This window comes from Castanea sativa, chromosome 11 (genome assembly GCF_040712315.1).
Source record: "Castanea sativa cultivar Marrone di Chiusa Pesio chromosome 11, ASM4071231v1".
Taxonomy (NCBI): Eukaryota; Viridiplantae; Streptophyta; class Magnoliopsida; order Fagales; family Fagaceae; genus Castanea; species Castanea sativa.
In genome coordinates this window covers 69012773-69029660 of record NC_134023.1, presented here as the reverse complement: position 1 = coordinate 69029660, position 16888 = coordinate 69012773, and the positions used below count along the sequence as shown (strand labels likewise).

The 16888-nt window shown below is 33.4% G+C and overlaps 1 protein-coding gene across 1 annotated transcript; it reads left to right on the top strand.

The window, feature by feature from the left end:
- Positions 1–10443: 10443 nt before the first annotated feature.
- Positions 10444–16888, top strand: LOC142615459 (clustered mitochondria protein-like). The gene is made up of 9 exons (XM_075788199.1): positions 10444–10665; positions 10777–10874; positions 11347–11470; positions 11915–11983; positions 13175–13294; positions 13771–14080; positions 14163–14270; positions 14396–14467; positions 16159–16888. Exons 5-9 carry the CDS (start codon positions 13185–13187, stop codon positions 16525–16527), a joined length of 969 nt encoding a protein of 322 aa, XP_075644314.1. The 5' UTR covers positions 10444–10665; positions 10777–10874; positions 11347–11470; positions 11915–11983; positions 13175–13184; the 3' UTR covers positions 16528–16888.

Genomic DNA, 16888 nt, shown 5'->3' with positions numbered 1-16888 from the left:
TTTGGTCCATTTTGATCTAAATTGGTCGACTTCGGCCCCTTTCGTCCGTTCGGTCTACTTTGGTCCGTTTGGTGCACTTGTCCATTTGGTTCATCTCTAACTCGATCCACTTCGGTCCCTTTGGTCCGTTTCGGTCTACTTTAGTCCACTTGGTTTATTTAAGAATGTTTTTCATTCACATTTGAAGATAATCCATCCATGCGGTTGAGACCGAAGCTATTTGCATTTGGTAGGGAATACTTTTTTATTTTTTTATATATAAAAAAGATTGAATTGGCAGGGAATACTTTAATTTAATGCAACTTCATGTTAACTTTTACTCTAGGATATTAATCAGACCTCTCTTCCTTCCTCCTTCATTCTCCCAATCAAAACTTGAATGTGTATCATACTTTAATTGAATGATGTCATAAAGTGTTGCATTGAAATTTAAGCATGGAAAAGAAGAAAATTGTGAATAAGAAGAAGCCTAGTGTGAGTAAGAATGGGATGGAATTTGCTATTAGCGGTATTTCATTATAAATGCCCACGAGAGCTACACAATTTCTAGACTGAGTAAAAACATTGAGAAACACTTCTTTTTCTAATTCTTTGCGTAGTCTAGTTTTACAACTCATGTTCTAATCAAGAAATTAAGTATAGCCCCTTTCAGCATAGATGATGAGATCCTAGAGAGATGCCTTTTGGGAGGTTATCTTACTTTTGAGGGAGATGCACAATGTGATTGACCCATGCATGAAAAATATTATGTAATGAGAAATTGAGATTGTATTATAGTGCATTCCTCTCACAAAATGTGAGTCTTATAGGTGGGATTATCAAAATATGAGAGGGGTGCGAGACTATCTTGTAAGATAATTTCTTCATATTTTATTCTCTCAATAAAATTGAATTATAATTATTTAATAACGTTTAGAAAAAAAAAAAAATTCTCCTGGTGATGGAGGGAAAGGTACGATGGTGCGAAGTCTTCAACTACCATGATCTAGGCTATCTCTCAAACATTGAAATGTTTATAATATTAGTGATATAGAATAGTATTTATTGTGAAACTGGATACAAGTAAAACCGGTTATTTTTCTTTCTTCTTAAAGCTAAAGAAAGGAAATCTGACTTTTGCTACCTGATACAAACAGACTTGTAAACATGGTTTAAAAATCGGACCGGCCGGTTATATCTGAGAATCCAAAACAAGCGTGGTCGAACCGGTTTTGCTATGGTGGTCTGTCCTCTCTCTCACGTTACAGTTTCCGTCAATACTGGCCGGAATGTATTTCTCACTCTCTTAAAGAAAAACCGGTACAAGTTCACCTAAAATACTACTAATATAAAGGAAATGCACGCACAAACCTGTACAGGTACGCCTAAAAAACCAAGCGAATGGAGGCCGAAAATTGTCCAAGAGAAAAAAAAAAAACTCATGAATATTGCTTAGAAAATGCTGTAGTATCAGGCGGAAACTTCCTTATTTGTCATGAGGAAGACAAAGCAGAGAGAGAGAGAGAGAGAGAGGGGGGAAAACGAAATGATGAAAAGAAAGATAGGAAAAAACAAAAAAGAGAACTGGAGAAGTCAAAAAGTAAAGATAAGGATGTGGAGGTACAAAAATTGAAGAGAAAGCAACTGAAGGTGTTGGAACTTGGATCATGGAGCTGGAGGCATTTTATGATTTATCTGATTTGTAGCCCACGTTTCTCCACGTAGCACCTCCTTATCATTTTAATTTATTCTCTCAATTTATTTGTATTTTGAATATATTTAAAGTGTTATACTTAATTATTAATTTATTTAAATTTGGGTTGTAAATGGTGGTGGTGGTCTCTGGCAGCTGTGGTGGGTGGTGGCTGGCTATGTTGAGAGTAGAGACAAGGGAGAAAAAATAATTATTTAAATGAACTAAGAAATAAAGATTTTGTAGGTTCCAATTAGCTCAACTGGTAAAATCTCTGATGGTTGAATAAAATATTTGGAGTTCAATCTACAGCCAGTCTGAAATTGTTGAAAGTTTATTATATTAAAGATGATTGTTTTGTAATGTTATTATGTTAAATTATTTTTTAAAAATGTTATATACTTATTTACTTGTACTTTTTTTAAAGGAAACATATTTATTACTATTGGTTTGCCAATTTTAGTACATTAAAAAATTATTAATTATTTATATAATTTAATTAAATAATAACTAAATTATTTATAACGTCATCGGTTCAACCATTAATCAGACCCCAATCCGACCATAAAACCGGTAATTAGTTTTTTTTTCGGTTCTTTCACCGTACTGGTTTTTAAAACCATGTTTGTAATTATAAACTAAAGCCTGCAAATGACATTTAGGGGTCTATACCACGAATAGATAACAAAACAGTATGGTTATAGAAAAGGGAAGATTGCTCGTAAAAACAAGAATTTCAAACACAAGGAGGCTGCAACAACAATGACTAAGAACAAGGAAACCTACGATCGATGCTAACATTGAAGTGAGAAAAAACCAAACGTGGCTAAAATGTAAATAGATCAATTAATGTGCTAGACAAAGGCAAAGTAATATTAGATCTCACACCAAACGTGGTCGTTTTTGTCTCATAATTAAATTCCTCCCTCATCAAGTTATGTTCGAACCTATTCAATGGTAGTGTTGGCCGATACATGTGTACAAAAAACTACAATTTGAACAGGTTTTTAAACATTCTTATATCATCCAAGTTACCGGCTTTTTTTTTTTTGAACCAAGAAAAACGAAGAAAAATAAACAATAAAACAAATTGATATATTTCTTGTTCATCATTTTTGAAAAAAAAAATGTGATACTATAAAATGATGGACTGACTTTAATTGGGCATCCTCTTTCAATTCACGTAGCCAATTGGGTTTCCCCCGTGAATAAAATCATGGGTTATTCTAGTTTATTTCAGTAAATTCCAGCCCAAATTGGAGTTTGGGCCTGTGGTAAGTTATCGGGCTATATCTTTTTTTGTTTTTTTCTCCCGCTTATATGTAACCCAAAAAATACAAAATCCAAAGCAGTTGAAATTTTAATTACAAGAAAATTTTGGCACCAAATATGGATTGATAGTGGCAAGTAAAAGAGTAATATTAGTAGTAGACCTAGATGAGAACAAGTAAAATTTTTTCAACTAAACTGTTATGAAAAATGTTGTGAATTTTTTTGTGTATTGTTTTTTTTTTTTTTGAGAAGTGTCACATCAAATTTTAGGTGTTAAGTTGTTACTAGTTCTAAATTTTGATTTCAACCCACTACAAAAATTATTTTTTTGCTATGATTAATAATAGCTTGTGACAACATGCTACTTAAAATTTGTTGTAAAAATATTATGAAAAATGTTATGGATAAAATATTTCTTTCTCTCTCTTTTTTTCTTGTTTTTCGTGTGATAAAAAATATTATTTTATTTATTGGCTAATATTTGATTTTAATTAATACTATTACAATAATAAAAATAATCATATTAGTTAAACATTTGGGGGCCTTTTATATACTTGGGTCTCTAGACGATCACCTTAATTACTTATATAGTTATAAATTTCTCTTTCTAACTCCAAGTACTAACTCCATACTGTGAACATCAGCAACAAAAGAAAAGCTCCAAATGCAGATAATGTTTACTCTAGGCTTGGCAAAAATTATGATAAAGTGGATAATGAAATTGTTTTGTTTTTTTGAGAAAAAATGAATGATGAAATTTTTGTGCAACTAAGACAAAAAACTTTTCTCCCGAGGCCCTACACTATAGTGTACTCTGCATTGAATGAAAGTGAAGTTGGACCACTTATTAGGTGGCAAATGCGCTAGCAAGAGGTCACGGTGCAAAGACAAAATAATGTGTATAGCCAAAGTCTTTTGTTTTGTCTCCATGTATATATACTTTTTTGTTAAATAATTTATTAAATAATTATGAGATTTATTTAAATAATTTTATGAAATATATTTTTTAATAAAATTTTTATATACGGTCTTATAAGTGGTCACAAAATGAGTTGGAATTCCATATTTGGAGGAAAATTTTATGGGTTAAAAATGTACAAAACTTTGGCCTAACTCGTAAACATGTTTCTTATATTTCTAAGCCTTTTCCCACGAAAAAAAATAAAAATAAAAATAAGAAAGAAGTCTTGCTAATCCAAAAGACAAGTCCTTTGCGTCTGGTTTGGGTTAATTTGACAAAATAATTTGATAAAAGTCAAGATGGTGGGTGGAACCATGGAAAGACACCATTGATGCCGAGTCTTCAACTGTTGTCGTGTAGGTCTTCTTAAAGGAAATGTTAAGTTGTTATAAATGACTGAGTCATGCAGGCAATTGGGTTCCTATCAATGTTGTCAATACGATTCCAATGGAATTCAAGAACGAGTAATGCCACAGGTACAAACTATTTTACAATATTTTGACCCATTATTAACATCACTTTTTCATTAACCAATAATTATTCACCATATCAGCAGTTTCTAAATTTTTTTGTAAAAAAGTTTGTATCTCTAGCATTATTCTTCAAAAACCCCCCTTTCTCCTTTGAATAAAATTATAGGCCATTCTAATTTATTTGGGCCCATTCCAGTCCAAATTGGAGTTTGAGCCTGTAGTAAGTTATCAGGCTGTATCTTAAATTTTTTTTCTCCCACTTTTAAGTAACCCACAAAATACAAATTCCAAAGCAATTAAAATTTTAAGTACAAGAATTTGGCACCAAATATGGATTGATAGTGGTAAGTAAAAGAGTAATGTTAGCAGTGGACCTAGATGAAAACAAGTAAAACTTTGCCAACTAAACTATTATGAAAAATATTGTAAATTTTTTGTGTATTGCCTTTTTTTTTTTAGAAGTGCTACATCAATCCTTGGTATTAAGTGATTACTGGTTCTAAATTATAATTTGAATCCAACACTGGAATTATTTTTTTGCTATCAATAATAGCTTGTAACAATATGCTACTTTAAAATTTGTTGTAAAAGTGTTGTAAAAAATGTTATGGATGTAGTATTTCTTTCTCTATTTTTTTTTTCTTGTTTTTCGTTTGATATAAAAATATTATTCTATTTATTTGCTAATATTTGGGTTTAATTAATACTATTACAATAAAAGAAATAATCTTATTGGTTAACATGTAGGGCCTTTTGTTTACTTGGGCCCTAGGCGACTGCCTAAATTGCTTATAGTATAGAGCTAGCATTGCTAAAGTTGCTCCCCCTAACTCCAAATTCTGGTTCAATGTTTGCATCATCTCGTCCTTAAACCACACTGTGGATTGTGGACATTAGCAACAACAAAAAGCTCCAAATGCAGGTAATGTTTACACTAGGCTTGGCAAAAATTATGATAAAGTAGATGATGAAATTTTTGTGCAACTAAGACAAAAAAAAATTCCCAAGGCCCTACTATAGTGTATTCTATGGGTTAAAATGTACAAAACTTTGGCCTAACCCTTAAACACGAACCCTTATATCTCTTAGCCTTTCCCCACAAAAAAAAAAGTCTTAGCTGCGGACAACCAGATGTCATTCTTTGCGTGTGGATTGGGTTAATTTGACAAATTAATTTGATAAAAGTCAAGATGGTGGGTGGAACCGTGGAAAGAGACCATTGACGCAAAGTCTTCAACTTATACACACTGTAAGTTTATCACTATCCTCGATCACAATACTAGTGATATAGACTAGTATTCATTAAGAAAAAGTTTTCAAGAAGGGATTATACAAGTTAAGAAATTGCGCTAAATGGTGTATTTCTTACGCTGCTATCTAATATCTAACATATTATGGTTTTTACCTTTATTTTTAGGATTTCTCTTTTCTTTGGAAAATATTAAAAATATTACGCATTTTGCTACATAAACCTCTATAGATTAATGTGGTAATAAGTACGATTGGTGGATTTTAGAATTTTAATAAATGAGTATTTGAAATTTTTTATTTTTGGTGATTTGCAACACAATAGTTTGTAAAGACAATATTGTAAAGTCTAGGGTTGGACTAAGACAATTTTATGCCTAAGGCAACAATTTCATATTTGAGACTTTTTATTTTATTTTATTCAAATATCATTTAGATGTTTGCTTCGTTGGTGGACTGAAATCATATCTTTGCTTCTTCCTCTTCTTCGCTTCATCTTCTTCGCTTCTTCTGTTTTGTTTCTCTTTCTGTTCTGTTTTTTCTTTTTCTTTTTCTTTTTTTGGAAGAGCTCTGTTTCTCTTTTTTTGATAACACCAACTTAAAAGGCTTTTTTTTTTTTTGTCTTTTTTGTTTGTTGTGCCTCTCTGACCAGTGACCAAACACGTGACAGCCACATCTATCCTTTTTTTTCTTTTTCTTTTTTTCCTTTTTTTTTAAGAGAAACTACATTTATTTTAATATCTGTTATGTATATCAAATTCGTGAGCCATTAAATCACTTTTTTTATAATTTACTTATGAGAAGCTTTATCTATTTTAATACTTTTGTCAATAATAAGTATCAAAAACTTTTGTGTACTTGTTACTATTTATTTATTTTTCTATTATTATTATTATTATTATTATATGAGTTTTCTATTATTATTATTATATATAAAAAATGCTTAGTAATATATAAAATATATAAATAAAAATATTTTTAATAATTTTTTAATTGCCTCACCCTGCCACACCCGCACCCTATTTTTTTTTAAATTGCCGAGTCCCGCACCCACACCCGTACCCGCACCCGAATTAGGAAACGCACCCGTGCTTCATAGTTTATTATCATCAATTTTTGCTTGTGCTTACTAAATCGTGTTGTGTTCGGACATATTTGTACACATACTTGGAAGCTTTTGTTCATGATAGCTATTTCTATTTGGTTTGCTTAAATTGATCTCTAGCTGGCCCTCAATTGCTTTTATACATTCCGTTGCAAAATGTTTTACCTAGCATTCTTCAAGGGGATAAGTCGGACTCTCTTCTGTACGATTATGTTGACAATGGCAAGAAGATATGTTGGAATGATGATTTTCCTTCCAAGGTGAGGGAGCATATAAGATTTGTTGCACGACATGTTTCAGATTTTGCATATTATGTCTTTGTTAATTGCTATGTGAGAGTACTTAAACTTCTCTTGGGTTAAGATATCCATAATGGCTTAATTGTGCTGTCTTACAAGAAATATAATTTTCATTTATACCTATAAAAATAATATATAATTTTCATTTATGGTGTAAATGTAGTTGGTATGCTTTATAAGAACATGTTATTTCAATGAAGATTCCAGTTTATCTCTCTTTCTGGGTTTGTCTATGTGAATTGTGAAATGAGTTTCCTTGTTAGAAGTGCTAAGCTTTTATTATCCTTAGGTTCTTGAGGTTGCTAAGCGCCTTCATTTGAAGGAACACACTGTCCTAGATGGATCTGGAAATGTTTTCAAATTAGTTGCCCTAGTGGAATGCAAGGGTATTGTTGGTAGTGATGACAGGTGATTACTCTCTTGGATTGGTCTATTAGTCATACAAACCTAACTATCTTCTTCTTTGTGCTTGGATTTTTTTATATATAACTAAATTTTGTTAAAAATTCTTAGTCAAATATGCTTAAATTTGCTTAACTCCAGTACCCAGCACTTTAAGCACCCATTTTCCTCTAACATTATTTTAGCTAGCTAGATTGATGATCTAAATATTGACATTTTATTAGCTATATAGTAGTAAATCTCTGTTTCTATGCTCCTAGTTTCTATGTGCACTTGTTTATGTTTTTTTTTTTTTTTCTCCTTTCTACTTTTTCTAGGCATTATCTTCTAGATTTAATGAGAGTAACTCCTCGTGATGCAAACTATACTGGACCTGGATCCAGATTCTGTATCTTGAGATCAGAACGAATTACTACCTTTTGCCAAGTAAGTAATGACATTCTAATCTTAACTGCACTTCGGAACTTGTTTTATATGTATTTTTTTTAATATAAACGTTTGCTTTATGGGAGAAGGCCCAAGATGCAGAAAGATCAAAATTTAAGTCTGAAGGAGATGTTCATGTGACCACTAATTTTCAACAGTTGCAGGTGTTAACGAACAGGTGAGAAGAGTGGCAAATGCAACTGCAGCTTTTGATTGCTGTATAGTGGTGTTTTTGTTAGGAGTGTATTCCATCCTTGAAAGTTTATCCTGTGATTAAATATTTATTTATATTTTATCAGTTTTGTCCCTTTTTTTCCCTACCTTGTATTCTTGGACTACCTGCTGCTAACTCACTTTATGTGCCAATTATATAAGTTGCGGTGTGATTCACAATGGAATTAGCAGTGATTTGAACTTTTTCTTTGTGTGTAATGCGTGCCATATGAGGAAAATGCATCTAGCAAGTTGGAATTTGGTTTGCAATAAAAAAACGGAAGGGGGCTTGAGTCTAAGGAAATCAAGCCTAAAGAACCAAGCCTTGTATTTAGCTGCAAGCAATCTATTCTACATTTGTGATCAGCAAGGCATATTGGGATAGTTGGGGTAAATTACCAAAATGGCAGGTTGTGTCAATTGCTAAACAATTTTGGAAAATTTCCTAAAAGCTTGATCTCTTGCTAAAACTCTAAATCCAAATATTTTCCACACCATGATATATGCACATGTCCATTAAAAAAATGTTTCCATGTGTGGAGGAATTTGATGAAATGTAGAGATTCATCAATTTGTTAGGAATGATGGAAATTAGGGAAAAAGGAGAGATGAAGGGGGACTTCAATGATGATCCCTTTTTGCAGATCCAGAAGGTGGAGGATCTTATAGGCAATCTCAAGTACACAGTGTTGGAATCCTAAAATGATTACTAGGCTATATTTAGAAGATCATACCCCCCAAAAAAACAAAGATATCTGGAGATTAGAAAAAATAATGTTTAAATGAAATAAAAATAAAATATTGAGTTTGATGTAGTTGTCTATAAATAGTACATTAACTAAAGTAACATAAGTGAAGATTTGGGAGTCAATTAAACTAAAAATTGTATTGAGCATGATGCTAAGGAGCTGTTTGGATTTGCTGTTTCCATAACTCATAACTCTGTTTCCATAACTCATAACTCAAAAATGGTGGGACTCATGGCTGAGAATGCTGTTTGGATTTTGTTTTCAATTTTTGTTTCTATGACTCATAACTCTAATTTTTGAATGATGAGTTATGGAAACTGAAAACACATTTTAGGTGTTTTCAGTTTCCATAACTCTGTTTTCAATGGCATTTTCGTAATCAAAACTACATATTAGGTCCCACTAGTCTTGTCATGTCAGCTTTCCCTTCTCTCTCCCACCGATCACTTTTTTTTTTTTTCCACTTTTCTTTCTTTCTCTCTTCTTCTTTATCTGTTCTTCTTCAGAGCAAAAAGCTCATACTCACCGACCACTCACATGCCGATGATCTATTCTTTCTTTTTTGTTCTTCTTCCACCGGTCACTCACACGCTGACCCACGCCAACCCATTTCTCTTTGTCCTTCACCGTTCCCACGCCGAAAAGCTCATACCCACTGATATATTGACGAGAAAAGCTAAGAGATCATCGGCGTCGATCTTCGATCACATGCTGAAAAGCTTCACCACGAGCTCTCCCGACCCATCGCTGCTATCGTACTCGTTCTTCAATTTGGAGGAGCGTCAAAATCGGTATCCACAGCAACGACGGATCTTCGTTGGAAACGATTCGATCTGGAAGCTCATTCTTCGATCTGGAAGCTCTGTTGTCGGCGCCGAGAATAACTCCATTGGAAAAGATTCTATTTAGGTCTTGCTATTTCTAGACAGGTTTTTATTTTTTATTTTTTTTTATTTGGTGGTGTATGGAGTTTTTGTGAATGGAGTTTAGGAAACTGTGAATGGAGTTTTTGTGACTGTGGTGTATGGAGTCTTTGGTTAAACTGTGAATGGAATTTTTGTGTTAAACTATGATTGTGGTGGCAAAATGAAATGAGAAGTGAAGAAAATTGTGAGAAATGAGGGTGAGGCGGGTACGCTAATAGCAGTCTTTGACCAATTGCTCAGGTTTGAGTCTCACAAAAAGTAAAAAAAAAATTGAGTGATGAAAAGTGACAATATGTGCCAAACGGTGGTGTTAAGGAAATTGGAGAATTTTAAGTGAGGAGTGATGAGTGACGAAAATTAAGTGATGAGTAATGAAAAAAAAATCCAAACAGGGCCTAATATTCTAGGGCCTGTTTGATACCCAATCCCAAACTCACTTTTTTACATTTTAAACAACATTACACACATTTTTATACATTTTTTTACCCACACATATTTCAAAAAATTATAAAAAATATCATCTCAAACTACAAAAATTTCATCTCAAACTACTTTATCAAACACCCATTTAAAGTTCTCCTTTTCTTATCTCTCTAAGAAAAAAAATATATTTTTTCTTTCTCTCCGCCCATTGCTTAGAGAATTTAGTCTGGGCCAACCTTGGCCTGACAATACACCCCCCAAAAAAACAAAGAAAAAAAAGATTAAAAAAAAAAAAAAAACTGCCAAGTCCTCTACTGAAACTCGGATGATGCGTCACTGACACTCCAAAAATCTGGGACCAAAAACGTAACCTCTCAAAGAAATTATTAAGAGCGAGACTCAGATATCAGAACAGATCTCACTCTCACTCTCTCATCACATGCCTCCTGTTGCTCCTCGATCCGGCGACGCAATCTTCGCCAACGTCGAACGTGTGGTGAGCCCTAAAGCCCCCTTTTTTTCTCATTCAAAAAATTACCTGTTTTCAATTCCAAAATTTCCGATTCATTTTCTCGGGAACCAAACGGAACTTTTAAAAATGGTGTAGAATGCGGAGCTGTTTACCTTGACGTATGGTGCGATCGTGCGCCAGTTGCTGACCGATCTGGAGCAGGTTGAGGAACTCAACAAGCAGCTTCATCAAATGTAAATTTTCATTTTTTTTTTCATTATTAGTTTCTTACGGTTTTTTCCTTTAATATTTCATCGATTTTTGTGCGTGATTTGCTAAAAATGTTGGTTTGATCCGAAGAGTGTGAATTTGGATGATTAAATTTGATTATAGTTTTAAGAATTATATATATAAATTTGGTATTTTTTTTTTTTTGGCTTTTCCTGCTTTTCAGCTTTGAGCTTTTTGTGAGCTAACTCTTGAGGCCATATGTTCCCTCAGTTTGTGGTCTGTCATTGTAATTGTACAACACTCAAAGCAATTAAGTTGCATCTTTTTCTTCAGAAGAAAGTTTAAATTTTTTCTTAAATTATTAAATGATGTTTAGAATCTAAAATCTTTACTAAATCCACTCAATTTTCTTAAATGGAAATGGTAACATGAAATTTTACTCTTGATGGAGAAATCTTGACCTAGGGCTGTTCTTTATGTTTCATATTTTTTAAGGACCAAGGAGGCCATCAATCTTCAGGAAAGCCTTCTAAGGGGCAAGGAAGGTTTAAAGGTGGGGCATCTGCAAGGAAGAATCAATTGTCATTTATGAATGTTAGCTCAGAAACTCAAATATCAGGTATCAGTTTTTATCAAGTCTCTACAAGGACACTGGATATTTCTAGAAGGTTGAAGGAGTCATTTCTTGCAAAAAGTATTTAAAATAAAAATATTTTTTCTGGGTTGCATCTTAGTAAATTTATTAGGCTATATCAAAAAAAATTTAATTAGGTGGTTATTATTATTACTTTTTTTTTCCTTGCTTAGTTAAAAAAACTTGTGCAATTAGGAGAGCTTTTTACTGTGATTTTTTTTTTCCAATAGTACATCATCTGACGTCAAGGGGCCATATTCAGAGGCCATATTCTGAAATGGGATCACATATTAGATTGGTCCTTTTCCTTTTGATGCTGTAGAAAATAAAATGGACTAATCTGTATCATATGGGATCCTCAAGCACATTCTTTCTTCCTTCCGTGATTCATGTCTAATATGTTTGAAATATATTTTCTCATTGTTGTAGTTCGAGTTGTCAGAGGATGCAAGGTCACGTGTAAAGAAAGTTTCTGTTATACGGAATCTTTGCCAGAAGGTAATTATAAGTTCATCTTCTCAAAATTGATTCCCGTTTGAATTTAAGTACGCCACAATATATTGCAGTGAAAATTAGGGGTGTTGTCCTTTGTAATATGATTGCCCATTCTTTATTAAGAAAAAATGATTGTCCATTCTTTAGCTACTATTGCTAATGTTTAAAAAAAAAAAAAAAAATTATGTTGAGCACATGTTTTGAAGGATGGATAATAGTTTTAAGATTAGTTCAATTGCATATTTATGGTATATGATGTATTACATTTATGCGTTTTCCTTCTTATGCTTGGCGCTTTCTCATGCTATTGTCTGCTTTGTCTAGATATTTCCTATTATACATGTCAGGAGTTTGGGTCTTTTATCGTTGGACATGTCTAACTTATTATGCCTTAAATCATGTTCCATGAGTATTGATTTGTTAATATCTGAACATAAGGAACTACTATATATCATAAGGGTAAATTACTGTGCTTAGAGTCCCAGAATATGCTATTTCAGTCACAATATGTATTGTCGCAACGACAGAAATGAATGTAAATATTTTGCCATTTTGGTTCCCATGTTTCCTTTGTGAACAATGATGTTATTTGTTACTTCATTGCCACAGTTTGTCCACCACGATTACTCAGCTTCAAAATTCATTTTAAACCAAAGTATTAGATGGAATTTCACTTCCAGAATTTGGAAAACTTATACCACACTTGCCAAACTAGCTGGTCTTCTTGAAACTAGCTATTGTCCAACACGTTGAAATAGCACTTTTCTAATATGTTTTTCTTGGTATACACTGCCTATTTTGATAAGTACTTGTGGAATAAGATTAGTTCCTGGAACCTGAGTACAGCCACCTAAATTCTTAATATGCTGGGTCCTGGGATTGCTTAATTTGATTTAGTTTGTATATGTGAGTTTCCTGTTTTGCATATTTGTTGGTAATATTGTTTGGTTGATCTTAGTGATATAAAAATTTATGCATCTTGTACTTTGATTTTGATCATAGCTGTCAGGCACTAATGTTCCCCTGCAAGACATGACTGATTATAAAATTATGCATCTTTAAATTAGCAATTATTTGGTTATAAGATTGATTTTCGATTCAGTGATCTGCACTTACAAGAGTAAAGCAGATCAATATGAAAATTTGTTTATGATTTGCTTGAGCCTGACCGGTGTTCCTTTCTTAACTTTTCAGGTATCTTGCCATGGTTTTGTATCATGCAGGAGACATGGCTGGTGCGATAATGCAACAGCACAAGGGACTGATAATAAATGAACGGTGCCCTGATTTGGACCGCCCTGACACTGCTCACAGGCACGCTCTTTTATTCTTTCTTTTGTTTTAATGCACTAAGATGTTTGAATAGTATCTGTCAATTTGTAATTTTTGATGATATAAACTCATTGAACGTAATTATTTCAATTTCCACAAGTTACTATTTCAAATATTGGCCAATGAGCTCTTTCTCAAACGACTCTCTGTTCTAAGTGCAAGTTAGAGGGTGAGCTCATGAGTTCAAGACCTACTTTATGCGTACATAAATTCACCAATAAAAAATAAGAATTCTCATATAATGAAATCAAAAGTGGATGCGGTTTTCAGAATGAGTTAGAAAATCATGTGTAACATGAAATAGATTTGTTTCTGTATATTACTTACTAAAAAAAAAAAAAAAAAAAAAGATTTGTTTCTAATCCTGTGTATAACAGGAGAAAATTTTGTAATCTTTTTGGTGTCCAAGCAATCCTCTCTTACAGTCACATAGAGATCTAATTCTTGGTTCACTGCAGTTATGGCAATATGGCTCTTTTCTACCATGGACTTAACCAAGCAGAACTTGCATTACAGCACATGTCTCAGGCATTGCTCTTGCTAAGCTTGTCATCAGGCCCAGATCACCCTGATGTTGCTGCAACTTTTATAAATGTTGCAATGATGTACCAAGACATTGGAAATATGAACACAGCTCTTCGTTATCTGCAAGAAGCTTTGAAAAAAAGTGAAAGGCTTCTAGGCGAGGAACATATCCAAACTGCTGTATGCTATCATGCTCTCACCATTGCATTCAATTGTATGGGTGCCTTCAAGCTTTCTCACCAGGTATGTGCCTTAGTAAAATTTAATTTGTATCATTGGGATGCAATTAATTATAATTCACTAATTATTGCCTTTGGCATGCCAGCATGAGAAGAAAACCTATGATATACTTGTCAAACAGCTTGGTGAGGAGGATTCAAGGACATGGGACTCCCAAAACTGGATGAAAACATTTAAGATGCGTGAGTTACAGGTAATATAGGATCTCCTTGAGTAGATGTGAACTTGTGATAGATTTTCTTGGACAGTTGTTTTGTGTTCTTAACAAGATTTTATATTCCCTTTTGGTTTCTGAATTTTGTAAACCTTGTTTGACAGATGAATGCACAAAAGCAAAAAGGCCAAGCTTTGAATGCAGCGTCTGCTCAAAAAGCTATTGATATTTTGAAGGTACTTTTGGATTCTTCTTTCTACTTATTTGTTCTGTACATTTTCATCTTTATACAAGATGAAAGGGAAGGGATCAGATCTCAGAACCAGTTCTGCTTGATAGATATAAATGCTTTCCTGTGCTTATGCTTTTTTTCTTTTTTGCAAGGTCTGTTTCTCATTCTCTGTATGGTGTCTACAACCCCTACATTTCTGGTTTTGTATTCTTAAAAACCAGGTCTTTTTATCCTGGTACTACAGCATAGCGTATTAAAATCCCTTGATGGATTCCTTTCTAAATTATTTTTTTTGTTAAAAGAAAAGGGCTTTAAATACACTGTCAACTCCTAAAGTTTAGTACACAAGAAATTTTTTATTATTATTTTTTTTATTTGTTAGTCTAGCGCACAAGAAATGTATCCCCTGAAGTTTAAAAATGTTGCTTTTACTCAGATGATGCGACCAAATTAAAAACTGACATGTCATCACTCAATTAGACACATTAGGAACTAAAAGTGATCACTTTTAAACTTTAAGCTTTCCAGGGACTAAAAGGGATCTCTTTAAGTTTGTAGGGACTAAAAGCTAGCACTTAAAACTTTAGGAACAAAATTGTTCGTGGACTAAAGTTTAGGGACTAACAGTATATTTTGGCCAAAGAAAAAGTAAGAATTGCGAAGAGCTTTGTAGCTCAATTGATACCTTTTAGTTTTTTTAACAGAAACATCCAAGGTTCATATTCCCCACCCCCAAGTATTGAATTATCAGAAAGAAAAATTGGGAACTGTAAAACGCTTCTGGGTGTCAATCAGGTGCTTGTTTCTTGCTTAGCTGTCCTAACTTCCCTAAAAGATATATTGTTTCTTTTTTGGTGGGTAGTTAGAATTTCTCATTTGATATTTGATGTTGCAAGAGAGACAGGCCCATCCTGTCACGACCCAAATTCATGAAACATGAATTTAGATGCATGACTAACTTGCTAACCTTACCTAACTCAAAAAAAAAAAAAAAAAAAATTGTTTAAACATAGTTCAATAAACTCCAATAAACAATACTACTGAAAAATCTCTTACAATAACTAAAATCCACAATTTATAACAATCTCCAAAATACTGTGAAGTCTAAAGCGGAAATGCAAAAATAACTAATAATCTTTTCAAAACTCCACAAATTGGAAATAATCTTCACTATATAAAACATGAATTACAAAACAAAAGTAACTAAAATTTCATAAGTCTTCAAGTAACACTGAAGTCGCCTACAACTTTCACACTCTTAAATAGGACCTTGAACAATCTGATTGCCTCTTCAATTGACTCCAAGGAAAAATACACCTTCTAGCCTCCTTAGTGATGAAACATTTCTTATCAAAACCCTAATTATCTTTTCCTCTACCTTATATACAACATATCAAAGGTGTGGGCTCAGTGGGGTAGTGAGCTGTATTTTAAAACCCACTTAAACTTATCTCTTTAGTCTCCAAAAGGCCCATAAACATCTTTCTCATTTATTTATTTAATTATTTAAACTACCGCACTAAATTGTATGCATTAAAACTTTAATCTTCTCACCTATTTTGTAACACCACAAAATTGTCTACTCCCATCTTACTATGCACACACATAAAGTACCTCAACTCTATATTAATAATGACGATGACGGTGATGATCATAAAATCAAATCGGGGTATTACACATCCTGACTCAATACAGGCATTCCAAGCTGCTGCAACAGCTGGAGGATCTGGGAGTTCGGGTACCACTGTCAACAAATCTCTTAATGCTGTGATAATTGGTGACAATCCTCCTCGAGGGAGGGGAGTTGATGAAAGAGCTGCCCGTGCAGCAGCTGAAGTCAGAAAGAAAGCTGCAGCTAGGGGCCTCTTGACACGTCCACATGGCGTTCCGGTACAAGCTATGCCACCACGTACTCGATTCCTCTATATTATCAATTCAGGTATGACCCCTGATGCGGTAGAAGGTGGGGAAACTGATGGAGTTAAGAAGGAAGCCAATGGCCATCCTTCGAATGGCCTAGCGGATTCCAAAAATGATGAATTGACATCAGGGCAAGAAGCTTAGGCCCTTGTTGGATTGGGCACAGGCTTAGCATCATTAAATGCCAAGAAACAAAAAGCAAAAGCCAAAGCTACAGCTTGAATTGTTGCACAGTTGAGATTATGCTGATTAGTAAGGAAACCCCTTATTTATTTATGAGAATTGGATTGATTTTCAATATGGCATCAAAGCCTGTTGTTTTGTCTGTTTGAGTGATGAACAATCCCGTTTATCCATGGTTCTCAGAGGCTATAAAGGGTATTGAGATGTGCCTGTTGACCGACAGGTATTCCTTTTCGTTTTAACGAATAATCAGGATCATATACTCTGGAGATCATGCGAGCAATTTCTCATGCCAATAGATTAAATATATTATTCTAGGTTC

Bases quoted from the DNA above. Each gene is read 5' to 3' on its own strand.
- LOC142615459 (XM_075788199.1), top strand. From the start codon at position 13,185: ATGGTTTTGTATCATGCAGGAGACATGGCTGGTGCGATAATGCAACAG. The intron at 14,081-14,162 runs GTATGTGCCTTA...TTGGCATGCCAG, and splicing joins CCTTCAAGCTTTCTCACCAG to CATGAGAAGAAAACCTATGA. The intron at 14,468-16,158 runs GTACTTTTGGAT...GACTCAATACAG, and splicing joins AAGCTATTGATATTTTGAAG to GCATTCCAAGCTGCTGCAAC.